The sequence below is a fragment of the Mus caroli genome, unplaced genomic scaffold (genome assembly GCF_978045245.1).
Source record: "Mus caroli unplaced genomic scaffold, Mus_caroli_1 scaffold_1, whole genome shotgun sequence".
Lineage (NCBI taxonomy): Eukaryota > Metazoa > Chordata > Mammalia > Rodentia > Muridae > Mus > Mus caroli.
The window spans coordinates 71724432-71751802 of record NW_028227256.1 but is presented as its reverse complement, the minus strand read 5'-3'; the positions used below and the strand labels follow the sequence as shown (position 1 = coordinate 71751802).

Below are 27371 nucleotides of genomic sequence, written 5' to 3'. Positions count from 1 at the left end.
ATGTTCTGCAAGATGAGGGTATTTTTTGGTTGTGTTATTTTGGAGAAAGGGTCTCACTACATAGCCCTGGCTGTCTCAACTATATGTAGAGATCAGGCTGGCTCTGAACTCAGAGAGATCCAGCTGCCTTCTGAGTGCTGGGATTAAAGGCATGTACCACTATGCCTGGCTTTTTAAATTTTAATTATTTATTTTTGAGACACTTATATTTGTGGCCCTTGATAAATGCCAAGCCACTTAATGACCCTGTAATTCACCTTTGTAATTTAGGTATAGTGCTCTTTCTATCTAGAACAGCCTATCTCCTTCCCTGCCCCATCCACCTGGCAAAACTGCTATGCTTTCTTGAAATGTTAGCACACATGCCTTCCTCCTTCACAGTTTGAGGACTCCCATGTAGCACCAATGGCATCTTCCTCAGTGGCCCTTCTACACTGTACAGAGTTCTAGTGGGCTTTTCACTTTCCCTACTTGACTTTTTGTTTTGCTTTGTTTTGGTTTGGTTTGGTTTTCCAAGACATGATTTCTCTAAGTAGCCTTGGAACTCACTATATAGACTAGGCTGGTCTCAAACTCAGAAATCTGCCTGCCTCTGCCTCCCAAGTACTGGAATTAAGACATGTCACTCTGCCCAGCCCTTCTTGACTATATTTAGTCTCTTCAAGGTGGAGCTCCACTCGCTTACTCGTGTGGCATATGGCACATGGTGAGAATTCAATGTTCGTTGTATGGATGTAGTCATAAGACAGGGGCTGGGAGAAATACAGAAAAAAAGATAGAAAAGACAGAAATCTGGAGGTGAGAGGAAATTACCATAAGGCTATCTCTTCGAAATGTCTGCTCGGAATCATCTGATTGGGCCAGCAGCTTCCCCAACAGGTCCAAAAAGAGGCTGGCAGCCTCCTGAAACACCTGTAGGCTGGGGAAGAATGAACCCATGGCATCTTCCCATCCTCCCACGAAAAGCTTGGGGATGACTATGGCGAATGGGTCAGTTCTGGAAAGGCAGGAGACCTCTGCCATGGAACACATCAGAATGTTTCTCCTTTCAACTCTGCTAACACACACATACACACACACACACACCATTCAAGCCCCTCTCAGCTGTGTTCATATCTTGATCAGATCACTGAGGCCCACCTGCGCTGGGTTACTGCTGACTCAGAGTCTGATGTCTTGGGTAAAAGCTTTAAGTGTCTCAAGGTCCTCATAAGGACCAACTAGATTCTGAAGGTTACTCAGCTCATCTTCAGCCCTGCCCCACATCCCCCCTCCACACTTGGCCTCCTAATGAGGGGGAGAAAATAGAGTGGACATTGAAGCCAGATGGGGAGAAAGCTTCCCACCTGTCGCCTGTCTGGCTCCTCTCCAGATTGAAGGTGCACGAAAAGTAGGCCTGAACCACAGCCACCAGGTCCCGTAAGAGCGCCCCATACCAAGGTTGCTGTGAAGAAAGGGGAGAACAGGTAATGTGAAGAATGGAGATCGAGAGCAGAAGAGCATCAACAAAGCGTGCAGAGTGCCAGTCAAGGTGGAAAGGGATGGGAAGGACGAAGCCAAGAGTGTCAGCTAGCCGGTTACAGACCATCTGGAGATGTTGGATGGGGAGAGGGGCTACTTTCCATTAAACTATCCTTTTCAGTTCCTTACCGAGTCTGTCACTCAGCAGCAGAGGGGGCATCCAGGCTAATGTGGTCTATCTTACTATCCACTCAAACTAGGGGAGGGGGTTCTCTGAGCTCAGCCATGGCAGGACCCAATGCAGGGAAGTAGAGGTTTGGTCCCAAACACACTGAGCCTTGGTCCTAGCTCTCCCACCTGCCATGTGGCCATGTGCAGTGACTGCAGGAGTTCATCTCTGATCCTCAATGTCCTGGTTTGAAAATCAGGTAAAAAAAAAAAAAGTCCAAGTCCCGCCTTCTGATACAACTATTCTAATATTGGGAAATTATCCATTTCCTAAAGTTCTGGCTTTTCTCTTCTCTTAGAAAACCAGATTGGGTACATGGGCTCAAACTTGCTGTGTTACCACATGGCAACCATGGTCTGGAGCTGAGAAGAAGCCCCATTTAGGGTGGGGATGTCTTTCATACTCCCTACAGCTTAGACAGCTGTATAACTACTTACCTACCTCACCTACTCCACTGACTGATACTACTTGCTTAGAGCCCCAGAGGGTACCAGAATCTGTAAGTGATGGTCTGGTCATTAGAAAAAGGAGGACAGCTAACAAGAGGTGGTCAGAGTCAAACAGATTTGCAGCTCCAAGAAAGAGCTGCCAAGGGAAGGAGACCAAGGAAAGGAGCCAAGGAAAAGGACCACCCCTTGTCTTCAGAGGCTGCTGGGCTATATACCTGCTGGATGCTGCTACTCTCCTGGCTGTACCTAAGAAGGCTGAGAGGCAGCTCAGGCAGTCCTGCCTCCTGGCAGAAGGAATACAAGAGCACAGAGTCACTGCAGCTGGATAGGAGACTACTCAGGATGCGGAGTACAGGAAGGAGGTGGGACACACCATCCAGGATGCCTTTCAGGATCTGGGGACAGGAGAGAGAGAAGACAGCAATTGGTATAATTATAGGGAAAGGGAGAAGAGTCACAAATACTGAATGTCTCCAGGGAGATACCAGAGCAGAATAAGTCCGAATTCCTTCTTGGAGGAGTTGAAAAGCCAGGGAAGAACACAGGCACAGGGGAACTGCACCAGAGAAGACTATGGAAGCTCACCTGATAGAGAACACCAATACCCAAGGGGCAGGAGACTCAAGATCTGTCCACCAGCCCTAGTATCACTGTTGTCTGTTCCCTCCTTTGTCCAGCCTTTCATCTTAAAGATCACACACAGGCATACAGGCATGCAGGCACGCACACACGCGCGCGCGCACACACACACACACACACACACACACACTTCTGAAAAGTTAAAACAGACATGAAACAATGTTATTTAACTCCAGAGAAACAAGCCATCATTCAGCTGTAGATCAAGGACTGCCAACATTCCACGTGGGGAATTTAGCCCACCACATGCCTATGTGCAATCTGCACTCTAAGGATGGGCTCACACTTTTAGATAGGTATTCTTCAAGAGTGTAATGCTGACACCTAATGTCTCATAGTTTGATGTTGCTGTTTTCAATTTTGGGATTTATTCTCCCATTTTACAGTATGTGGAAAAGAGAACTACTCATTTTAAAGACAGAGAACAGATGTATTTGTATAGATCAGAGCCTAGTCACAGATCAAAAGCTGAGTTTTTATGAATTCTGATCCAGGGTGTCTTATCCCAGAAGCCAAAGACTTTCTGTTTTCCAAGAGATGGGGCTGTGCTGGTGAGATGGCTCAGTGGGTAAATGCTCCCTGCACAAGCCTGACTACTTGAAGGTGATGTTCAGCACCCATACAAAGATAAAATAGAGAACCAACCCCACAAAGCTGCCCTCTGACCTCTACTATGTACTACAGCATGGGCCCCAAAATCATTAATAATAATTGGTTAATTTTTTTAAAGTCTCATGATGTTTCCCGGGTTGGCTTCGATCTCCCAGGCTCAAGAAACCACCTGCACACACTGTTAATTTCAGCAGAGGCAGGTGGAAGGCAGGTGGGTCTCTTATGAATTTGGGACTAGCCTGGTAGAGAAACCCTGTCTAAAAAAAAAAAAAAAAAAAAAGGTGGGAGAGAGAGACAGAGACAGAGAGACAGAGAGGAGAGACAGAGACAGAGAACATCTGCTTAGCCTCCTAAGCTCCCAGGTTAGAAGAAAGGACTACCTCCTACATTAGACATGCTCCAACAATAGGAGGAGAACTGTTAGATCCAGGAAATAAGAGCAAGGTACCAATATCATTCAATGGAGAAAGAAGAATTTAAAAAAAGCACACAAAGAAACAAACTTAGATCTTATTTCATGATCTACACAAACACCAAACATCAACTCACAATGGGTCAGAGACCTTAACGTCTAAAGCTATCGAACATTTAGAAAGTCTTCAAGGTACATCCATTTGCCTGAGTGAGGTAACCCAATCACAAAAGAACTCACTTGATATGCACTCACTGATAAGTGGATATTAGCCCAGAAACTTAGAATACCCAAGATAACAATTTGCAAAACACAAGAAAATCAAGAAGGAAGACCAACTCGTGGATACTTTACTCCTCCTTAGAATAGGACAGCCCCACCCAGGAATCCATCCCATAATTAGCCACCAAATACAGACACTATTGCATATGCCAGCAAGACTTTGCTGAAAGGACCCTGATATCATGTGAGGCTATGCCAGTGCCTGGCAAATATAGAAGTGGATGCTCACAGTCATCTATTGGATGGAACACAGGGCCCCCAGTGGAGGAGCTAGAGAAAGTACCCAAGGAGATGAAGGAGTCTGCAACCCTATAGGTGGAACAACAATAGGAACTAACCAGTACCCCCAGAGCTTGTGTCTCTAGCTGCATATGTAACAGAAGATGGCCCAGTTGGAAGAGAGACCCCTTGGTCTTGCAAACTTTATATGCCCCAGTACAGGGGAACACCAGGGCCTAGAAGTGGGAGTGGGTGGGTAGGGGAGTAGGGCAGGAGGATGGTATAGGGGACTTTTGGGATAGCATTTGAAATGTAAATGAAGAAAATATCTAATAAAAAAATTGAAAAAAAAAAAAGAAAGAAAGTCTTCTTCAAGGCTTCAAGGTCTTGGGTTTGGAGGATTTTTTTTTTTTTCAAGACAGGGTTTCTCTGTGTAGCTCTGGATGTCCTGGAACTTGCTCTATAGACCAGGATGTCTTCAAACTCAGAGATCCACCTGCCTCTGCTTCCCAAGTGCTGAGATTAAAGGTGTGTGCTACCACTGCTTGGTGGCTAGAGGGTATTTCTTATTCATAAATGCAAAAGTATAATTCACAAAAGGAAAAATCCTGATAATCTAATAAAATCAAAATTCAAACTATTGTCAAGCATGGTGGTCCACGCCTCCTGGAGCCCAGCATCTAAGAGACAGAGGAGTCTGAGGTCTGAGGTCTGGGCTACATGGGGAGTTTCTGCTTAGACTCTGCTACTAGCAAGACCTCCCCAACCCCAGAAAAATAAAAAATACGTATTTAAAATATTTCAATTCAAAATATACCCTCTAGGCAGGCGGTGATAGCACACGCCTTTAATCCCAGAACTTGGGATGCAGAGGCAGGTGGATTTCTGAGTTCAAGGCCAGCTTGGTCTACAAAGTGAGTTCCAGGACAGCCAGGGCTATACAGAGAAACCCTGTCTTGAAACACCCCCCCCCAAAAAAAAAAAAAACAACCCAAAAAAACCCAAAATATACCATCTGAGAACAAAGAAGATAAATCATGGATTGGGACTTGCAAATAAATCACTTATCTGATAAAAGTCTTATATCCAGAATATGAAGAGAACTCTTATAACTCACTAAGAAGACAAAAAAATTAATTTTTAAAAATGACCAAAAGAAAGCTGGGCAGTGGTGGTACACACCTTTAATCCCAGCACTAAGGAAGCATAGGCAGATCTTTGTGAGTTTAAGGCCAGCTTGGTCTACAGGAGTTCCAGGACAGCCAGAGATGTCTCAAAAAGCTCCCAAAAATAGAAATTAATTTAAAAAAAGATTTATTTATTTATTATATGTACACTGTAGCTGTCTTCAGACACACCAGAAGAGAGCATCTGATCTTATTATGGGTGGTTGTGACTCACCATGTGGTTGCTGGGAATTGAACTCAGGACCTCTGGAAGAACAGTCAGTGCTCTTAACCTCTGAGCCATCTCTCCAGCCCAAAAATTAATTTTTAAAAAAGAACAAAGAATTATGGTGAATGCTTTTAATCCTGCACCCAGGAGGCAAGGCAGGCTGATCTCTGAGATCCAGCCTGGTCTACAGAGTGAATTCAAGGCTAGCCAATGCTACACAAAAACTCTGACTCAAAAAAAAAAGTCTAAAGATGCACAAATGGGACAAAATAAAGCTTTTAAAAGTCCTCAGCACTCATCACAGTGGGGTTCAGATTAAACACTGAAGTGGTTTTTAAACCTATTTTTTACTTCATGTGCATGAGTGTTTGCCTGCATATAAGTCTGAGTACCACGTGCATGCCTGCCACCCTTGGAGGTCAGGAAAGGATATCAGATCCCCTGGAACTCCAATTATTGACAGTTGTGAGCTGCTTTGTGGGTGGTGCTGGGAATTGAGCCCAGGTTCTCAGTCCAAACAGCCAGTGCACTTAACCACTGAGCCACCTCTCTAGCCCTAGGGGTCAAGTTAAACTAATGTTGAGCTGTTACTCTTACCAGAATGGCTACAGTCACGAGTCAGGCAATAACAAACGTCAGCAAGGGTGAGGAACAACAGAACTCATGTCAGTAGGAATATAAGAAGGTACAGTTCCTTTGGAGGACAGGCCAGCAGCTTCCCATACGGCCCGCAGCTCTACTACTAGGTACCTAGCCAAGGGAAATGAAGATGTATCTGTACATAGATGGATAACATGCATATACATAGAATTTTTGGTTGTGAAACCAAAAAATAGCTAGCTATGGTACATGCCTTTAATCCCAGCACTCGGGAGGCAAGTACATCTTCATGAATTCTAGGCCAGCCTGGGCCACATACTCTCAGTCTCAAGAAGAAAAACTGTGAAAACAAACCAATGGCCATCAGGTTGTAAATGGATAAAGACAGTGTTATTTGTAACCAGCAGTATAATGTGAAAGGCTTGGGACCAGTGAGATGGCTCAGGGAGGAAAGGTGTTTGCTGCCAAGTCTGGTGACTTGAATTCAGTCGCTGGTACCCAGATGGTCCAACTCCTGCAAATTGTCGCCCCATACCTGTGCCACAGCACAAGTGCCCCATCTATTCACAAATACATAATGGTCATTTTTTTGTTAATTAAAGAGGCTCAGTGGAAGAGGGCTCTTCTAGAACATGCAAACCACGGAGTTCATCCCAGCATCAAAAATAACTAAGTAAATAAGAATGAATGAAATACTGCTCTGTGCTGTATCATGAATAAACCTCAAAGACAAGTCACTCCTAGTGATACACGCCTTTAGTTCCAGCACTGGGGAGGCAGACGTAAGCAGATCTCTGTGAGTTCAAAGCCAGCCCTGTCTATACAGTGAGTTCCAGGACAGCCAGAACTACATAGTTCTTACTGTACGAACATGGAGACCTGTGTTTATATTCTCAGCGTCTGTGTAAAAAGCTGGGTAGAGCAGCATGCCAATCAAATCAGAGCTGAGGACATGGTCAGGAGGACCCCTGAGGCTGGCTGACCAGCCAGTCTACTGGATTAGTGAGCCCTCGCTTCAGTAAAAGCTCCCATCTCAAAACAGACATGAGACAGAGTGACAGAAGAAGATGCCTAACACTGACTTCTGACCTCCACATACAGAGGCACACACGTGTAACACACGTGTATTTATACACTGATACATAAGACAAATGGAGTAGCAAGGGGGAAATAAAGAGAAACCATACTTTTCAAAGTTTCTGCGAGGGAAGAGTACAGTTTTGGAGATGCAAAGATGGAAGAAGGAGCCTAACTTTTAATGCTAATTAAAATGTTGCCCCTGAAAAACAAATAAAAACCCAAAACTCACTCATCCCATTAGATATCTGTGGTATTAAATACTGTATCCTGAGGTAACTATATTTTAACTTTATCATTGATAGTTTTATGAAACTATGGTTGTTCTCACTTTATAAGCACAAAAGAGCCTTCCTTTTGCCTCTCGGCTCATGATGCCTGCAGTATTAGCTATGCACAGATCCCCGTTCTACACAGATATTTTTCCCTTCAGAAGGAGAATTGTATAGGATTTATGTATATGCTGAACATAATTATATGAAGGTGAATCGATACCATGGCTAGCTATTTTTTGGTTTCAGAGGCAGATATACCTACAATTTAACCTTCTTGAGATAACTGTAAAAGAACAGCCCCTCTGTCTCCTTACAGCGCGATGTCATCTCTGGCATCCTCTGGCTTCTTACCTGCTCACCAGTCCCGCGAAGCTGACTCTGGATGCGCTGGCAGAAGTCAGGGTTACACAACAGGGTGAGGGGGGACTTCAGCTGCACAGGCCCAGGCTCGCTGGTCTCTAGTAGGCGTTGCCACTCGTCATCACTGTCTGGCTCCTGGGCATTGGGAGGGAAAGGTCAAGAGGAGTGAGTGCTGCTGTCATAGCGCTCAACCGGAAATTAGAACCTGGGGAGGCTTATGAAGTAACAGTAAGCAGCCAGGGGCTGCTTCATCATAGGTGTGTATCTTCAGACACTGTCAAAAGAGACAGAGTGGGCAGTATTTAAGGGGTCTTGAAAAGTCCTTTGTGGAGCACTGGGGTATGTGCATAAAGAGGTACCTAGAGAGGTGTCCGTGCACCATGGCTGATACTGATAAAACAGTAGAAAGCCAGTTGGGCAGGGAATGACAAACCCTGGTCTGTCTCTATTAGGAACTAGGAAGTCATTGATAGATCATAGGACTTGAGGATATACCTTGTATTGGATTCCTACGTAGGCTGAACATAATCATGAAACAACAATTTGAAGAACACTACAAAACAACCTCCTGTGTGGGGACACTTCTCCTAAAGGTCCAAGTTTTAAAGTCCTAGTCTCGTCATGGTAGCATCTAGAGATGCTGAGACGTCCAAGAGACGAAGCCTAGTGGAAGGTGCTTAGGACAACTGGATACCACCATACAGAAGGCATTAAGATCTCCCTTCCCCTGCACCATGCAGAAGGCATTAAGATCTCCCTTCCCCTGCACCCTCTGCTCTGTAGTAGGGTCTGAATGGAAAGCCTTGTATATCCAAGGCAAGAAGCAAGCAGCATGCACTCTCCCTCCCACTGAGCAAATACCCAGACAGGAACAAAGGCTTTTTCCTGGAACCCTGGTTAGGTTTCCAAAGTTGTTTTGTTTTGTGTTGTTGTTGTTTTGTTGTTGTTGCTGTTTAGTTTGGTTTGGTTTTTCAAGACCCAGTTTTTGTGTAGCCCTGACTGTCCTGCAACTCCCTCTGTAGACTAGGCTGGCTTTGAACTCAGAGATGAGCCTGCCTCTGTCTCCTCAGTGCTGGGATTAAAGGTGTGTGCCACCACCACCTGGCTCGAAGGAAGATTATTATAAAACTTTGGAGCTGGCCTCACCCAGCATCTCTGGCTTCTAGGTTGAGATGTAATCCTTCTTCCATGGCCCCACTGTGGTGAGGTTATCAACTGTGCCGTCCTTACTAGAGCTGAACCTTGCTCCTGAATCTCTAAAACTGTGAGCCTATCATTCTAGGAAAACACTTCTACTATTTGATTATTTTAGGTGTGGGTGTTCTGCCCGTGTATACAATTACACTGTTGTACATTCCTCATGCCGGCAGAAGCCAGGAGGTATCAGGTCCCCTGAAACTGGAATTACAGACACGTTAACATGTGGGTGCTGGGAACCAAATCCCTGTCCTCTTAGAAGAGCAACCACTGCTCTTAACTGCTGAGCCACCTCTCTAACCCTCAAGAGGAAAAAAAATTAAATTAAGTGCAATTGGAGCAACAGGAAAAATGTGAATATGAAGAATAACTAGTTTACTTATCTATTTATTGTTGTTACAATAACAGTACAGTATTGATGTGACATTTTTCTTTTTCTTTATAATTTTTGATACAGTAGCCCTGGCTGTCCTGAAATTCTTCATGTAGATCAGGTTGGTCTCGAACTCATAGAAATCCACCTGCCTCTGCTGCCCAAGTGCTAGATTTTTGGGTTTGTTTGTTTGTTTGGTTTTGGTTTTTCGAGACAGGGTTTCTCTGTGTAGCCCTGGCTGTCCTGGACCTCACTTGTAGACCAGGCTGGCCTTGAACTCAGAAATCCGCCTGCCTCTGCCTCCCGAGTGCTGGAATTAAAGGCATGCACCACCACTGCCCAGCCTAAGTGCTAGGTTTAAAGCCAGGTGTCATCCCCAGTTCACTGTGATCATGGAAGGGAATGGCTTTATTCTTAGGAAATATGCACCAAGTATTTTGAGGTGGAAGGACATGTCTGCAGATTGCCTCAAACTGCTTAAAGAAGACAGTGTGTCCACCTATTCATGCAGACTCATATAGCAAATAGGACAAAATAGTGACAGGGAGGTGGACCTTAAGGGGAGGGTTTTATGTTTGTTTTGTTTTCTTGACCATGAGCTCCAATACCATAAACTGATTAACGCTGCTATAAAAATTATTTCCAGAGCCTAGATCTATGGCTAAGTGGTTAAGAACACTAGATGTTCTTCAAGAGGACCTGGGTTAAATTCCTACATGGGTTTCAAAACTATCTGTACCTCTAGTTCCAGGGGATCCAATGCCCTTCTTGTGGCCTTCATAGGCACCACACATGTATGTGGTGCACAGACAAACATGCAGGCAAAACACAATAACAATTTATTTAAAATTGTTTCCAGAGCTGGGCCTGGAGGCCCACACTTATAAACCCAGCATTCTAGAGGCTGAAATAAGAAGACTGAATTCAAGGCCAGCCTGGGCTACATAGTGAGAACCTCTCTCTTTTGATATTCTGCACCATGGAAACTAGCATCTTCTCCTACAGAGGGTGTGGCACTCAAGGCATCTTTGAAGCACAGAGAATGAGCCTGCCAGCATGTTCACTTCTGACTGCCTAACCTCAGAACTTTGAGAAATACATTTCTGTTCATTATAAATTACCCATTCTGGTATTGTGTTTTGGCAGCACAAAGAAGACAGAGATAAGGGTAAGGATATAAAGGAATTCTATATAGTCTCATAATTAGTATTATTGTCTTTTAACATGTTTGCTTGCATGTGTATCTACACACCATGCACATGCCTGATGCCTGAGGAGGTCAGAGAAGGTAGTGGATTTCTTGGAACTGGAATTGCAGATGATTGTGAGTCAGCTACCACATGAGTAGTAGGAATCGAACCAGGGCTTCTGCAAAAATAAATGCTCTTAACTGCTGAACCGCTTTTCCAGCCCCATGATACAAACTGAAATTATTTCAAAATAAATTACAACTCTACAATAGGCACAAAAGGTTGAAGAAGAAATACGTGCTGTGATATAGAATCAAGGTCTAAAATAGATCATATGCCAATAGAGGTACAATGTAAGGCAACACAAACAGGATAATGTAGACAGCCAAACTGCACATGTACATGTATGTACATGTGTGCGACAGTCAGAAAGCTTGAAGCGTGAAAGGAGACAGATTAGTAATGGGAGCCATCTTTGTAAGTGCAGTGTGGTTCAACAGAGACCTTCATTAGCATTTTTGTTTTGTTTTGTTTTTTAAGATAAGGTTTTATTATGTAGCCCAGGCTAGCTGGATATTCTTAGGCTCAGGAGATTCTCTTCTCTCACTATCTCAAAAAAGATGAAACTATAGGGAATATGCTAACATCTACCTTAGAACCTCTGATTTTGGAGCCAGACGTGGTGGCACACACCTTTAATCCCAGCACTTGGGAGGCAGAAGCAGGCAAATTTCTGAGTTCAAGGCCAGCCTGGTCTACAGAGTGAGTTCCAGGACAGCCAGGGCTACACAGAGAAACCCTGTCTCAAAAAACAAAAAACAAAACAAAAAAAGAACCTCCGATTTTATCTGTGCATTCTAATTTCTGAGAATTACATGTTCACATAATATGTTAACAAGGCTATCTTTAACACTACAGGAGCTTATACATACTGCTCATATTGCTCTAAAAATCACAGATCTAGACCAACCTCATTTTCAGGATCCACTACATCAGTGCTCTGCCGGCCCATCACCTCTGGCCTCGGCTCTGGGAAGCCTTGTTCACACTCCAGGTTGATGTGGTTTTCCCTGCCAAAACAAGCGTAAGATACCTGCCAGACCTGAGGCTTAAGGCTCACTGCCTCGTACCTCCCTCCAGGCTCAGGAAAGGGCCAGAGGAACCAGTCATACACGTGGATAGAGGGTGTTTCTTGGAGGGTTATGGGATGTGGTCAGTACAATATGTATTAACACCCACACATACATTACTGCCCTGCCAGTCTGATCTACTATCGAGTATATATTTGTTTGTTGTTCTATGACTTTCCATTTGAATAATCTTCCCTTTTGGACAGAAATGGTTCTTATCCTTTCAAAGTACAACTGAGACAATAGAGACAAAATCCTCAAGTTTCCTGAACCAAGAAATAATTAGGGGCTGGATTGATGGCTCAGTGGTTAAGAGCACTAACTGCTCTTCCAAAGGTCCTGAGTTCATTCCCAGCAAACCACATGGTGGCTCACAACCATCTGTAATGGAATCTGGTGTCCTCTTCTGGTGTGTCTGAAGACAGCTACAGTGTACTCATATAAATATAATAAATAAATGTGTTTTTAAAAAAGAAAGGAAGGAAGGAAGGAAGGAAGGAAGGAAGAAAGAAAAAGAAAAAAGGAAAAGAAAAAGGAAAGGTTACAGGGGCTGGAGAGATGGCTTAGTGTCTTCCATTTGGTCCAGTTGGATTCTCAGCACCTACATGGTGGCTCACAACTGTCTATAATTATAGTCCTAGGGGATCTAATGCCATATTCTAGCCTTTAAAAACACTGTACCCATGTAGTACACAGACATACATGCAGGCAAAACAGCCATACACATAAAATAAAACTCAAAGAAAAAAACTAAACCAGAAAGCATTAGAACCCAAGAACCTAGGACTGACACTCCCAAAGCCTCTATTTAGGCTCTAATGACAGAGCCTTTCAAGTTTACCATGAATGTCAGAGTTCTGCTGAAAAATCCCACACATGCACACACACAAGCTGCTTTAGCCTTCTCACCGAGAGGCACGGGGTGCTTCTCCAGCCCCCCAGTCTTCCCAGTTGTTCTTCACTTCTGAAGCCAGTATACCAGCCAGGAGGCTTGACTCCTGAGGAGTGGCCTTCAGTCCAGGCACGGGGGCTGTGCTGGGTGTCACCTTGCTGAGCCTGTCTTCTTGTTCAAGGGCAGACCCTGCATTTTGGTCTTCCTATGCGATGTGGGGCGGAGACAAGAGAACTATTTGTGCTCTTCCTATCTTTTTGCTAATTCCCTAAAAGTTGCATCTTTCTCCAGCCCCCGCCCCCCCCCCATCCTAGCCTGCTCCTGTTATTTATCTTCCTCGGACCCACACACCTTCTGCTTGGCTTCTTCAGCCATGAGTTTACAGGCCTGGCGCAGGATGCGAGACTGGCTACCCTTGGGTGCAAGCCGATGCGCCTGTTCATCCTTGAGGACCTGAAGCTCTGGGGGTAGGCGACTAGTAAATGGGGTGCCCAAATCGGAGCCTGCTGGTTCAGTTATTACTGCATAGAGGGAAGAGAAGACATGAAGACACATTGTTCTGGGGCTGCAGCCACCAAGTCTACTTGGCAAGGGACACATCAGTGGCTCTAGGCCTCCGTGGGAAGAGGCCATTTTGACAAAAATCAGGAGTGGTAAAGGCTTAAGGAGGAAAAAGTCCAAGTTGGGAGAGGAAAGAGGTGTGGCATCCAGAGAGCAGGGAGGGAAGAAACCAGGAACTCTGATGACTCACTGGTGACACGGCCGGCAATAAAGGGGTGATGTAAGAGGTCTGGCCAGGACAGACGCTGCCGGGGGTCCTTGGTGAGCAGCCCCTGCAAGAAGTTCTGTGGAGAGAAATCAAACTTTACCGGCCTTTCCCTCCAGGATCTCCCTATCCTCTCAGCAGTACTGACGAGCAGACTCCTGCATCTGTTCTTAAATAAAAGTAAAACTAAATCAATAAACCAAAACAGAAGACAAGGTGCTAATAGGCTGTGAGCACCCTGCTGGCATGTGGTGACTGGAGGAACTGCAGCTGTCCCTGAAGGTTCCTGCAAAGCTGCCTGAGGAGGAATGAATGTTCTAGGTGTACTTCCCACATTTAAACTTCCTTTACTTAACCTGTTTGAAAAGGATCTGAGCATCCCCAACTATCTAAGTTAGGGGAAAATGTGTCCCCTTCCATCCTAGATAAGTCAAAGGAAATGTGTAATGAGACTGCATCTGGGAGAAGCCTGTACTTAAATCCCGCTGAGGCCCACAGCCTTGCCCTAGATATGAAATGAGAGGAGCACAAGCTCCTCTTCCTCCCCCACCAACCTGCTGGGCGGAGCTACGAAGAGTAGGTCCCACTTCCTGTCGCCCACCCCTTATCGCCAGCCACTTCGCCACTGCAGAGCACTAAAGGCGGCATGGGGAGCACCTGGATTACATCTGACACTATCTCTGATAGGGGGATCAGAGGGACTGGGGAAGTGTAACAGCCCAGTAGTTCTTCTCTCCTGGTGCCTTGAAATGACTTCCTACTGTGGTAAAGCACGGTGTGCCGTGCCGGCATAGGCTGTGGGAGTTACTATCCTTAAATCTGGCAGACCTTAGAACAGACTCTTAGAGTAGCCTCCCGGGACTGGACTGCGCACCTGCAGTAGGAAAGCTGCTGGACCTGAGCCAACCTTGGAATAAAGGTTTAGGAAAAGGGTCGGGATAGAGATGGGCAGGTCCCTGACACATACGTAGTCATCCCCCCTTTCCCTCCCATTACCTTGAAGCAGGAACTAATGGTGGAGGGCCAGCGCACAGGGTCCTTGAGAATGAGGCTAACCAGCTGAAAGATGCTGGTGGTGTAGAAGGGAGGCGTACCAACAGCCAGCTCATACAGGATGCAGCCCACAGACCAGAGGTCTGCTGTGTGGTCATATGGTCGCTCCTCCACCAGCTCCGGAGACATATAGAGCGGTGTGCCTTTGATCGACGTCAGCACCATGGTGTTGGTGCTCATAGCTCGGGCGAATCTGCAGAGGTGACAGGATGGAAATATAAAGAAAAGGGTCATCTTGACCTACTCACATCTAGAAAATTACACCTGGGGATAGGGGCTGATGAGATGGCTCCGTGATAAAGGTATCTGCCACCATGCCTCATGACCTGAGTTCTACCCCAAAGACCCACGTGGTAGAAGGAGGGAACTGACTCCTACAAGTTGTCCTCTGCCCCTGTAAGCAGGCCATGTCACATGGGTCCCCACAGCTCCACATTACAATAAATAGATAGATAGATAGATAGATAGATAGATAGATAGATATTTTTAAAAAAGAAAATTAAGCTGGGCAGTGGTACATGCCATTAATTCCAGAACTTGGGAGGCAGAGGCCTGTGGAACTCTGGGTTCCAGGCCAGCCTGGTGTACATAGTGAGTTCCATAATGAGGTCCAAAATGAGTTTAAATCTGGCCGCTTTCTATGTGTTAACTATGGGATAACCTGAACCAAAGGAGACACAGTACCTTCAATTAGTTCCAAAGGCCCAGCCAAAGCCCCAGTCTCCAGCTCTGGTTCTAACATAAGCTGGAGCACGGTTCTTACGTAAGGCCAGGGGAGAGTCTAGGACTCCCTGAAGAAGCAGCACAGATGGAAGCTCAGAAATCCTACCCAAAGTCACAAAGTTTAATGCCACCACCCTTGGCGAGAAGAATGTTCTGCGGTTTCATGTCGCGGTGTAGGATGCGGTGGGAATGCAGATAGTACAGAGCTGACACCAACTGGGCAGCGATGGCCTGAACCTAGAGGTCAGACAAGTGAGAGACAAGGTCAGAGGGCAGAGCCAGCTGACAAGCCAAAGGCTTCTGGAACTGAGGCTGACGTGATTTTTCTGTTCTTTCCTTCTCTTCTAGAACTTCACAGTTCTCTATGGCCTCTTTGGTTTTTGTTCCCCTTAATTCATCCTTTTATCCGCTCACTCATTTATTCAAGGAAAATCTATTGTATCTCTCTCATTGGCTACATGACCATGAACAAGTTCTTCTGTGTTTTCCCAGAGTCACTATCTATGAGGTGAGGATGCAGTACATACCGCCCAGGGCTAGAGTATAGATAATGGAGTTAAAGCATGTAAATCAATCGTCAGAAGGGCACCTGGCATGAGGAAAATCATCTGTGCACATCAAGTGTTTTAAATAAGGGAAACTTCCTTTTCTCAAGATACACGATCCCTCAAACAAGGCAAACAAGTCAGGAAGATAATGATATTTGTTTAGTGGGGTTTAGTTGAGCCTCACAGGCCTCAGGCTGGCCTTGAACTCACTATGTATCTGAGGATGACCTTGAACTTCTGATCCTCTTGCCTTTTTCTCGCCAGCGCTGAGATTATATGTATGTGCCACCAAGTCCAGTTTTATGAATACTGGGAATCCAATCCAGAGCTTAATGCATGCTGGGCAAGTACTGTACCAACTGAGCCACACAGCCCCGGTTTAAGGTGACTATTTACAAGCAGTGATGAGATTTCTGGGGTTGGAGGGTACCCACTTGTTAAGAGTATAAAGAGACCCCCTAGAGTGGTTGTAGGGACACTTTTCCACCAAATCCTATTGCCGGCCTCTTTGTCCTAAGAGTGAATCCTAACCTAATGGTAAGCTTCTCTTGCTGCTCTAAAACTGGCCATTCTTCCTTAAAGGCATAGTAACCACCACCAATATCCACAACATTAATCGTAGCTATTTATCATTTTCATGAATTAAACTATCCATCTTCAAATAGCCTTACAAGGTAGATATTGTTATGATCTTCATTTTACCAATGAAGAAACTAAACACACGCTGGAGAGATGGCTCAGGGGTTAAGAGCACAGACTGTTCTTCCAGAGGTCCTGAGTTCAATTCCCAGCAACCACATGGTGGCTCACAACTATCTTTAATGGGATCCGATGCCCTCTTCTGGTGTGTCTGAAGACAGCGACAGTGTAATCATATAAATAAATTTTAATTAAAATAGAATAAAAAACACGTTTAAGAAGAATTGTCAGGGGCTGAAGAGATGGCTCCGTGGCTAAGAGTATTGGCTGCTCTTCTAGAGGTCCTGAGTTCAATTCCCAGCAACCACATGGTGGCTCACAACCATCTATAAGGAGATCTGATGCCCTCTTCTGGCCTGCAGGTATATATGCAGCAGAGACTCATACATTAATAAAATAAAATAAAAAAAGAATTGTCAGGGCTGAGAAGATGGCTCTATTGGTGAAATGCCCACTGCACAATCGTGAGGACTTGAGTTTGGGTTCTCAGCATCAACGTTAAAAGCTGGGCCTGGCGTCTCACATCTCTAGCCCTGATGTTTTGGGGAGGGGGGTAAAGATCCCTAGACCTTGCTGGCCAGCCAGTCCAGCCAATCATCAATAGTCTTCAGGCTCAGTAAGAGATCGACTTTCAAAACGTTGAAAGCAATGGATGAAGACAGCATCCTTAACCTCTGGACTCTACATGCATGCACATGTGTAAGCGCATGCACCTACACATATGTGCACATACACAAACATGCCCTCCTACACACACCCACTACAACACATACCCACTACAAGGAGAAAGACAGACACATGCACACACGTACACATAAGGCGACTCTTTGCACCCTAGCTTGCATCTTAGCTCTTCACCGAGACAGAGATCCAAGGTGTGGGAACATTTGAGCCAGGAAGCATACCTGGTCTTCAGGAAGTTTTCCATCATCTTCCAGAATCTGAAAGAGTTCTCCCTCAGCGTAGTCTGTCACCACCACCACCTGTGAGGAGAAGGCAACGTGGCACTGAAAGAACAGCCATGCGCTCTGTGGTTGGGAAATGCCTGGGGTCCTTGGGCTTGGAGAGAGGCAAGCCAAGCCCGATCCCGTCAAAGCACACCTCTTTGTCGGTCTCAAAGCTGTCGAGCATATGCACAATGTTGGGATGCCACAGACCCCGCATGATTTCAATCTCTCGTTGCAAATTCCTCAGCTCTTTCTCTGAGCGCCCCAGTTTGGGGATGAACTTCAAGGCCACCACCTGTCAGTGGTAAAGTGAAGAGTCAAGGCCTAACGACACCGTCAAGAAGTGCAAAGAAACTCTCATAACTGGCTGAGCTGCCGGAGACACTCTCCATTCTGTCAGGCTGCCTCTAAGCAGCGCTGTAAGTGTGAGGTGTCCGGCTTGCATGGGCTATCACACATGCTGGGGCGGGCTTTGGTGTTACAGCCGTCTGAGAGTCATTTCTGATCCTGTAAGCAAATCCTCACTTATACTTGTTTAAGTAACCCCAATGTGCTCATTCTCTCTCTCTCTCTTTCTCTCTGTGCAGATATTTCAAGCTTTATCTTAGAGCCTCACAATTGAAGACTCATACTTCTTGATCAACTGTTAGTATAAATGTGAGCACATACTCACCCCCCACCACCACCTCAACTTTCCCCCAGGGTGCTATGGATGTACTCTGGCTTTGTCAGCCCATCACTAAAGGGAAACAGTTACTGGCAAACAGATTCCTTCGATGGGACTCTGGGAGAGGTTTTCTGACCTAAACAAAGGACTCAAGGTGAGATTTGGGGAAAGGAGAAGGAAAGGGTAAAGATGGAAGACCAGATTTCAAGGTGTTATCTTTTCTTAGGTAATACAAAGAACAGTGATCATTTTTGTCATTCAGTAGGAGTCAGGCATTGTATTAAGTGATTAAGTGTGAAACACATTTAATCCTCAGACCCTATCAATCTTCCTCCATTGAACTGTTTGGAAAACACATTTAATCCTCAGACCCTATCAATCTTCCTCCATTGAACTGTTTGGAAAACTGAAGCATGGAATGCTTAGGTAGTTTGTTCCTAGTTCTAAGGCTGGGATCTGATTCCAAGAAATCAAATTTCTGGGCCTATATACCCTAGGAAGTAGGCTGGTGTCAGGTTCTAGAAATACACACCGTGTTTTTACTGGACACGTGGGTCACCAAATCCCATTTAAAAGATATCCTTGTCTACTACCTGAGCACTGTATTTTTTTCGGCCCTTATACACTCTCCCAAAAGAGCCTTCTCCAATCATCTCCAAAACGTGGTACTTCTCCATGGCAAGGGTTTCGGGGTCTCTCAGAAGGTAGAAAGAAGACGGTGACAAAGAGCTATAGATCCAGGGGTAGTTACACACATCTGGGAGGCCTGGCTCATAACATGGGAGAAAGATACACGTTATCAACCTTGCTTTGTTCTATTTTTCACAATAACCAAGGCCTCAAAAACATGACCAGGGTGGAAAGATGATCAGGTCTTAGAGTGTCTCCACCCCCACCCCCACCTCCCCACCCAGGTTAGGTGCCCATAGCACACCGGTGACCCCTTTCCCCTCTCCACCAGCGATGCTCACAGGCTCCTTCTATACTCTCCCAGGTTCCTGACACCCTCAGCTTGCCCAGAACCGCCACTCTGGCCCCGAGCCGAGGTCCCCTAACTTGCTCCCAGTCTAGACCCTCCAAGCTCCCCAGGCTGAGTTCAGTCTGGTTGCTCCGGGCCTCTAGCTGGGTCCCTCCCAGCTGCCTGCGTTACTTTTCTCCATTCCTCATTGATGCTCTCGTTAGTTTCCCCACTCTTACCAGTTTTACTCCCTGGAACTGATTAGAAGTTTAAAGGACAAAGCTCTCAGAGGTGTGTGACAGATGCGAACCGCCCATTGGCACTTCGTACGGCACTTCTGTCGCTTGGCTAGCAGGCCCCACAAAGGATCTAGAGTCTTCAGTTGCCTAGAAACGGCGTCAGCTTTCTTTTACTCCGCCCCGCCCTTGTTTTCCGCCTCTAACTTCCCAAAAGGTGTTTCCGGTTCCGGCCAAGAGCCGGAGAAGACATGGCGGCGTCTGCGTCTACAGCTGCTGGGGAAGAGGACTGGTAACTTTGGGTCATAGGTTTTGGCTGGCTGCCTGGATCTGGTGCCGGGAACTGGCAACAGCTTCGGACCGTCCGAACCACGGGCATTAAAGGGTGGATCAAGGGGCGAGGGATAGAAGAGACATCCTTTCGTAGGCGAGCTACTGGACCGGGAACGGAGGGAGGAGGGACGCTGATCTGAGAAGGGACTGGGTCTACGGCGGCCTTGCCAGCTGGGCCCACGCCTTATCGACCCCATTGCTCCCTCCTACGGGCCTACCCTTCCCCACTTCTCCCTGATGTGATTTTCTGGGCCCTGGAGGATGGCTTCTCATCACACCTCCCGCCTCTCAGAACGGACGCCTTCCTCGTGCCCCTAGGATCCTGCCCCTTGGACCAGTCCATTTCTGCCTACGCGTTCCTCAATCTTCCCATATCCCTGACAGCACTAATAACTATTGTCAGAAAAGCCTTACTCCCCTCATAAGCTCTCCTACTCTCTCGAGCATTCTTAATAAGAAACCAAAAGCCTTTAAAGACTTTGGGTTTTAGACATAAGATAAAAATGTGCTCACTCCATATTTAATTAGCTTGATGTGATGCTGACCAAACCAGCTAGCTCCTGCGAGTCAGTGTCAGCTATTAAAAAAAAAAAAAAAAGTGGGTGTGGCATTACCTCATAGAGTAGTTGGGAAGATGGATCACCATGGATTGGTAATATCCATAAGCCTGCTTTTCATTAATTGCTGAAGTATAAGACCTCAAGAGACCAAAGGACATCTGTCTGAGTTAAAGCCTTATACTGTTAGTATTAGGACAGCCTATTTCGGACCCCCATCCCCACCCCACCCCACCCTCACCTGTAACCTATGACCTTATTTACATTTAGGTCTGTATCTTACATCCAAGGCTCAGGTGACCTAACCTAAGGTGGGCAAAGTACTGAAGGAAGTCTTAACTGAGACTGCATCTCTGTGTTCCGTTGGTTTAGGGAGCCCAGCCAGACTAGTGCTTTTCACTGTTGTGAGTGACTTCTAAGATTATGAAGGGACACCTGAGCCATGACAGAGTAGCAGTGGCTGCATTGGTCTATAGCAGTCAGAATGTCTTTTAGTAGTAGTAGTAAAATAATAAGCTTTAAGAAGAAAGCTAATAATAGCCATCACTATAGAAATGATACTGGGGTGTGCTTCCTCTAGATGGAGAAGAAATGTATAAGAAAGTGGATACAGGTTTCATATCACCTGGGTAGGGCTGTGGACAGTCACTCTTCTTGGATGTCAGTACAGCTGTTTTTTCTATGTTTAAATGTGAACCCTCTGATTTATATCGGGACCATGAACTCTGATCAGGGTTAACTAGGCATCCAGGGTTATATGCACACTCAGTCCTCAGACTGCCCTTCTCGGATTCCTTTTAAAGGGAGGGGGGAAGATCACTTAGACTAGATACTGTGTCTCCGACATTTGTGCACTTTATATAAACAAATAATTTATCTCTCACATTAGCCCTAGTGAGTATGCTCTATTATCACTAGGTGGTAGGCAGTGTAACTCAGGCTTCTAAAAATAAGTAACCTGACCACATAGCTTGGTAAGTAGTTTCTGCTCTACTATTAGCTACAAGGCCTATGACTCTTTCTAATGCGATATAGCTTTTAGATTACCTAGACCTGTTCAACCTGGTGTGTCCTTTGAGGATGCTTAGACTGACTGGTGCTGGCGAGGTTATTGGCAGTATTCAGAACACAGGGATCTGTGCCAAACAGTTGCATAGGTAGGCAGCAGTAGTATTGATAACCTTGTTAATAATGAATGGATGTCATATATGTAGGACAGAGGGAAACCCACTAAAGGATAACTTAAGCAGTAGAAATTTAAGCAGGGAGCCAGGCCCTGGCTCTGATTGGTCCCATTCCTCCTGGGTTAAGGTTTGGTTAGTTTTAACTCTCTGAGAATGTGTTTTCTCAAGCTAGCAGTGTGATTTCTAAAAATTTAATTCCCATGCTTTCTACCTGGCCAGTTGACTAAACTTGAAGAAACATTTCCCCATGTTTAAAAATAATTTGGCCAGAGAATGTATTCAGGCAGATTTTTTTTTTTTTTTTTTTTTTTTAAAGTCAGTCTTTATCAGCCTTGGCAGCTTCAGCAGGGAGAGCTGCAATGGTGACTCAGTCTCCCCCTTACTCTCCAGGGTCCTTCCCTCTGAAGTTGAAGTATTAGAGTCTATCTATCTGGATGAGCTACAGGTGATGAAAGGGAATGGCAGGTACGTATTCAGCTAGGGGCGGGCAGGGGTCTCAGCCGTGAGAGAGTTCTGCACAGAATCTGGCTTAGGATACGATGAGCCTCCCCTCACAGAGGTGAAGTTTAACTACTATTCCTTTAATCCTCCCTCCCCCTCGCCCCCCCCCACCACAGAGAAACAAGTCCAGCGTGCATTCCTCTACCTGCTTTACTGTCTCACCTCGTCCTCCTTAGCTCTCCAGCCCCTGCCTAGTCACATCCTGCATCTTCACTTCATCCCCCTGCAGATCACCATGGGAGATCTTTATCACTCTGCACCCTGCCACCGCAGAGGTCCAAGATTCGCAGTTTGTCTGCTTTACTCTGGTTCTTCGGATCCCAGTCCAGGTGACTCTTCTTCCACACAATAGCGGATGGAGGCGAGGGGAGAGTCCCTAGAGCGGGCATCACTTTGATGGCTGTTTGTTGCTTTTCTGCATCAGTATCCCCACGAGGTGCCACAGATCTCCATCCGTAACCCTCGAGGACTTTCAGATGAGCAGATCCACAAGTAAGTAAGGCTAGTTGGAGCAGGGACAACTCAGAATTCAGCTCTGCCTGTGGAAGGAAGGGGGTCGCTTCAATATTGACCTCTCGGGTTTTTTTCCAGGATCTCACAGGCCCTGGGCCATGTGGCCAAGGAAGGACTAGGCACTGCCATGCTCTATGAACTCATTGAGGTAAAGTGTGATGGCCTGGTAAAATGTCCTTCCTTCCAGGCAACATATCTATAGCCAGTACATTTAGTGTTTGTTTGCATAAGGCCTCAATTAGTCTAGAAAGATAACTCCCATGTATCCAAAAAAAGAATATATATGTGTATATATATATAGAGAGAGAGAGACAGAGACAGAGAGACAGAGACAGACAGAGTTGAGTAGCTCCCCTGGAGTTGTTGGTTCTAAGCATCTTGATGAAAAAGTACTTCTCTTTGACCTTGTTGTTTTTGTTATTTTATTTAGTTAGTTCTTTTCTTTCTCTTTTTGTTGTTTATTTATTTATTTTTGGTCTTAGTTAGGGTTTCTTTTTTTTTTATTATTATTATATATAAGTACACTGTAGCTGTCTCAAGACACTCCAGAAGAGGGAGTCAGATATCATTTCGGATGGTTGTGAGCCACCATGTGGTTGCTGGGATTTGAACTTCGGACCTTCGGAAGAGCAGTCAGGTGCTCTTACCCACTGAGCCATCTCACCAGCCCTTAGTTAGAGTTTCTGTTGCTGTGATAAAAACACTATGATCAAAAGTAACTTAGGGAAGAAAGCATTTATTTCATCTTATACTTCCAAAGAACAGTCCATGACTGAGGGAAGTCAGAGCAGTAACTGGAGGCAGGAACCTGGAGGCAGGAAGAAGCCATGGAGGGTGCTACTTCCTGGCTTGCTCCTCTGACTTGCTCAGCCTGCTTTCTTATAGCTCCCAGGACCACCAACTCAAGGGATGGCCCACCCACAATGGTCTGAGCCCTTTGCCCTCAGTCATCAATTAAGAAAAGGCCTTACATTGTGCTCGGCATTTGCCATAAGCAATGGCTTGCCTACAGGCCATTTTTCTGGAGGTATTTTCTCAGTTTTGGTTCTTCTCAGATGATTCTAGTTAACCAAGGCAGGGTCTCACTGTGTAGCTCTGGCTGGCCTGAAAGAGAGAACCATCTGCCTCTGCCTCCCAACTGCTGGGATCAAAGGTGTGCATCCCCATGCCCTGCATTTTCTCTGCTTCAATTTCAGTACTTTTTCTTTTTTTCTGTACTGAGGTTCCAACCTAAGGCTTTACAAATATTAGACAAGTGCTCTACTACTGAGCTATATCTGTGACATTTTTAAAATTTTGTAATTCTGAGAATGAGTTACAAAGTGGTCAAGCAAGCCTGGAACTTGTGACGTCCTGTCCCTGTCTCCCTGGTAGTTGGTATTATAAACCAAGGCATAGTGGTTGGGAGGTGGAAGCAAGAGAATCCATAAGTTCAAAGCACCTTTAGCTACACAGCAAGTTCAAGGATGGCTTGGGCTACCTCAGACTCTATCTTTAGAAAGGAGAAAGAAAATTGTATATTCTTTCTAGTTAAGTAAACAACTCACATAATACAAAGGTAGAGTAACAAAATATATAGGTAACTTTTCTTGTTTGAGGTTAAAAACACACAAGCAGCCAGGCAGTGGTGGTTCATGCCTTTAATCCCAGCAGTTGGGAGGCAGAGGCAGGATTTCTGAGTTCGAGGCCAGCCTGATCTACAGAGTGAGTTCCAGGACAGCCAGGGCTACACAGAGAAACCCTGCTCTCGAAAAAAAAATAAATAAATAAAATAAAAACACACAAGCATGGTCACCCTTGTTTCCTACTTGGGGTTCATGAAGGAAAATGTTCAGAGTAAGGTGAAGATGGGTGGGGGCACATAGCTGTCCTGGGTCAGACCCCAGTGCACCTTCTGAAACTCCATAGTGTCAGCTGTGCAAATGCGTGTTTCATAGAGCAACTTGATGCTTTTAATTGCTGTCCATTTGGGTTGTCTATTTGAACAAATGCATTGCCCCATGGGGGAATTTTCCTTGAAGAATGTTAAGAAGGGCCTCTGAGGCCCAGCTCAGTGGTGTGTGCTAATAAGGCTAGCACAGGGAAATCTGAAGGAAAAGGATCTCTGGAGCCTGGCTCCTGGTTCAAACAAAAACAAGAGGCAAACGAAAGTGGAAATGAGGTGTGTTTGTTTAGTTTTGTACTTTTGAAACAGTCTCACTGTGTAGCCCAAGCTGGCCTCACACTCAAAGCAGTCCTCCTTTCTTAGCTTCCTGGATGCTGGAGCTGAAGCTACCATGTCACGCGTCAGTGACGATGAGTCTTGGGTAGTTTTTATCTCTTAAGTATATTAAATGTGACTTAGTGAGAGAATTGACTTAGATACTGAAACCAGGAAGGCCAAATGAAGAGGTGCGGAGAGGATCCTTGCAGGAAAAACGTTACCAGGACAGGAATGTATAAACAGTAGGTAGCAAATTAGGCTTGGTGACATATGTCATATCCAGCCAGCTAGTCCTGTTAGAAGTATGTGGGATGTGTTCGCAGTTTCCTGCCTCCGTGTTCAGCACCTCTTCTCTCCTTTCAGAAAGGGAAGGAGATTCTCACGGATAACAACATTCCCCATGGTCAGTGTGTGATCTGCCTCTATGGTTTCCAGGTGGGTTTCTCAGCTGGGATCTGGGAGGAGTTGGAGCAGATGGGAAGGGCTAGGGATCGGACACTTAATGCAGGACCGTGCATCTGTCTTCCTACAGGAGAAGGAGGCCTTTACCAAAACACCGTGTTACCACTACTTCCACTGCCATTGCCTTGCCAGGTACATCCAGCACATGGAACAAGAGCTGACTACACAGGAACAGGAACAGGAGCGACAGCATGTTGTCACCAAGCAGGTAGACATCACCAGACCCACTGTCTCCCCTGGTACCCATAGACTTTCATCTCCATCCCTCCAATCTGGTGGCCTTTCATCGTTTTAGTTCGAGATCCCTTTGAGATTCTTACCCTGTCCAGGAAGAACATCATCCTTGTGTATAGTGACGTACATATTGCATGCAGCTTTGCAGCATTTCCACGCCTCTCCTTAGGCAGCTCTTTCCTCCTTTGTTCTGCCACATTGCTGAGCATCAGCTAACGCTTGTGCCCTTTGACCCCAGCCCTCCAAAGACTGGGCTGGCTGACAGGGAGCAAGATGTGATTTCTCCTCTTGTTTTAGAAGGCAGTCGGTGTGCAGTGTCCTGTGTGCAGGGAGCCCCTTGTGTATGATCTTGCCTCGCTGAAAGCAGCCCCTGAACCCCAACAACCCATGGTAAGGGACTTCCTTCTGCTCTAAGCCAGGCTTTCTCTCAGGAAAGAGAAATGGCATCTTGTCTCTGCTGAATTCTCTGGAGTTGGGTTTGATTTGCTTAAGACTACTCCGCAAAGCCACACCTTCCCCCTCCCCTCTCCCCTCTCCCCCAGGAGCCTAAGGCTTCAGAAGTCCAACTCTGAGGAACAAAACCAAGAACTCAATATTGGGAATGTGGCTCATTTGGTAGTGCACTTGGCTAACACACATAAAGCCCTAGGTTTGGTCCCCAGCACTGCATTAAAAAACCTGGTACGGTGGTACACATAATCACGGCACTCAGGAAGGATAAAGCAGTTCAAGGTCAAGTTTGAGAACATTCTGGGCTATATGAAATTCTTGTCTAAAACAAAACAAAAAAACCAGGAACCTTGTGCAGTTCCCTATGACAATGCTAGAAGGGTTAGGGTTCAAGTCATCTGTCTTTCTCACGTTGTTTCTTTTTCTCCTGCCATTTGCTTCCTTTCCTCCAAGGAGCTGTACCAACCCAGTGCAGAGAGCTTGCGCCAACAGGAAGAGCTCAAACTGCTGTATCAGAGGCAGCAGGAAAAGGGTGGCATCATTGACCTTGAGGCTGAACGGAACCGATACTTCATTAGCCTTCAGCAGGTGAGGAAAGGGGAGGGTTTCCCCTTTAGCCTCAAATGCCTCCAACGTTCCTATGAATGCCGTGGCCCTAGGGTGTGCTTCCCTCGGCTAGCAAGGTTGCTGATGGTTGCTGATAGTAGAGAAGGGTGCCCCGTGATGCATCAGCTCTGCCTCTCTTCTCTCCAGCCTCCTGCTGCTCTTGAGCCGGAGTCAGCTGTAGATGTCTCCAGAGAACCCCAGCCACCTAATGCCCTTTCTGCAGAACAATCTACTTCCCCAGCTGACCAATCAGCTCTGCCAACTTCTCTACCCATGACTACCCAGTATGCGTATGAGAAGACTTCGGGGGCTGGGCCAAATCAACAGAGGCCGGGTGAGACCCAGAAATCCGTGCTAGATCCTCCACGACATGCTCGTGGCTCCTGGCGACAGTATGATCGGAGGCACCCAAAAGGAGGGGAGTGCTGCACCCCAAAAGGTACCAGTGAAATTCATGAACTGCCACCTCCTGAGAAGCCTCTCAAGGAGACTGTAGACTTAAAGGCAGAACCCCGTAACAAAGGGCTCACAGGTCATCCTCAGGAGAAGGGGCCTGGTAGCTGGCAGGGCCCCTCAGCTCGCAGGACTCGGGACTGTGCTCGCTGGGAACGCTCCAAAAACCGTACACCGGGTTCTTCCTATCCCCACCTACCTCGGGGCCAGGGAGCATACCGGTCTGGTACTCGCAGGGAGCCCCTGGGCTTGGAATCTGAGGAAGGTTCCTAGCAGTACTGTTGGGGGACAGGGAATTGGGGTGGGAGGGAGGCAATAAAGAGAATTGACCTTTGCTTAACGGCATCTAGCTTATGTGGTATGACTCTTTATAAGGGGCTCCCACCTTTCTTGTAAGTCTGTTGTTCACCAAAGGCACTAGGGTAAAAAGGGTCTTCCCTGCCAGTGTGATCAGTTCTGAGAAGGTCCACATCTGTGCATATAGCT

At 46.0% G+C, this 27371-nt stretch overlaps 2 protein-coding genes across 6 annotated transcripts in view; one reads left to right on the top strand and one right to left on the bottom strand.

Annotated features, from left to right (window-relative positions):
* The window catches only part of Stk36 (serine/threonine kinase 36), a 31631-nt gene extending 12098 nt beyond the window's left edge, over positions 1 to 19533 (bottom strand). The window contains exons 1-14 of one of the 3 annotated variants that reach the window (XM_085838383.1): positions 19393 to 19533; positions 18728 to 18961; positions 17683 to 17823; positions 17487 to 17564; positions 15441 to 15571; positions 14555 to 14804; positions 13544 to 13637; positions 13144 to 13313; positions 12810 to 12997; positions 11741 to 11840; positions 8002 to 8145; positions 2355 to 2534; positions 1347 to 1444; positions 814 to 919 (exon numbers count right to left, since the gene is read on the bottom strand). In XM_085838383.1, coding sequence (XP_085694509.1) covers positions 814 to 919; positions 1347 to 1444; positions 2355 to 2534; positions 8002 to 8145; positions 11741 to 11840; positions 12810 to 12997; positions 13144 to 13313; positions 13544 to 13637; positions 14555 to 14804; positions 15441 to 15571; positions 17487 to 17564; positions 17683 to 17745 — 1602 coding nt within the window. In that variant the 5' untranslated portion in view covers positions 17746 to 17823; positions 18728 to 18961; positions 19393 to 19533. The remainder of the gene's footprint in view (positions 1 to 813; positions 920 to 1346; positions 1445 to 2354; positions 2535 to 8001; positions 8146 to 11740; positions 11841 to 12809; positions 12998 to 13143; positions 13314 to 13543; positions 13638 to 14554; positions 14805 to 15440; positions 15572 to 17486; positions 17565 to 17682; positions 17824 to 18727; positions 18962 to 19392) is intronic. The other 2 variants (XM_021170172.3, XM_021170179.3) reach the window with 2 other exon arrangements.
* A 92-nt stretch (positions 19534 to 19625) lies between these two features.
* Rnf25 (ring finger protein 25) lies at positions 19626 to 27244 on the top strand. Of its 3 annotated transcripts, none has more exons than XM_021176063.2 (10): positions 19626 to 19681; positions 21854 to 21928; positions 22194 to 22293; positions 22389 to 22456; positions 22556 to 22625; positions 25044 to 25115; positions 25213 to 25350; positions 25677 to 25766; positions 26280 to 26414; positions 26580 to 27242. In XM_021176063.2, the coding sequence occupies exons 1-10, from the start codon at positions 19641 to 19643 to the stop codon at positions 27156 to 27158; spliced, it is 1368 nt and encodes a 455-aa protein (XP_021031722.1). In that variant the 5' UTR covers positions 19626 to 19640; the 3' UTR covers positions 27159 to 27242. The 3 variants fall into 3 exon arrangements, with proteins under 3 accessions (XP_021031722.1, XP_021031713.1, XP_021031731.1); XM_021176054.2 differs by having other exon boundaries at positions 25674 to 25766; positions 26580 to 27240; XM_021176072.3 differs by lacking the exon at positions 25677 to 25766 and having other exon boundaries at positions 26580 to 27244.
* Positions 27245 to 27371: the final 127 nt, after the last annotated feature.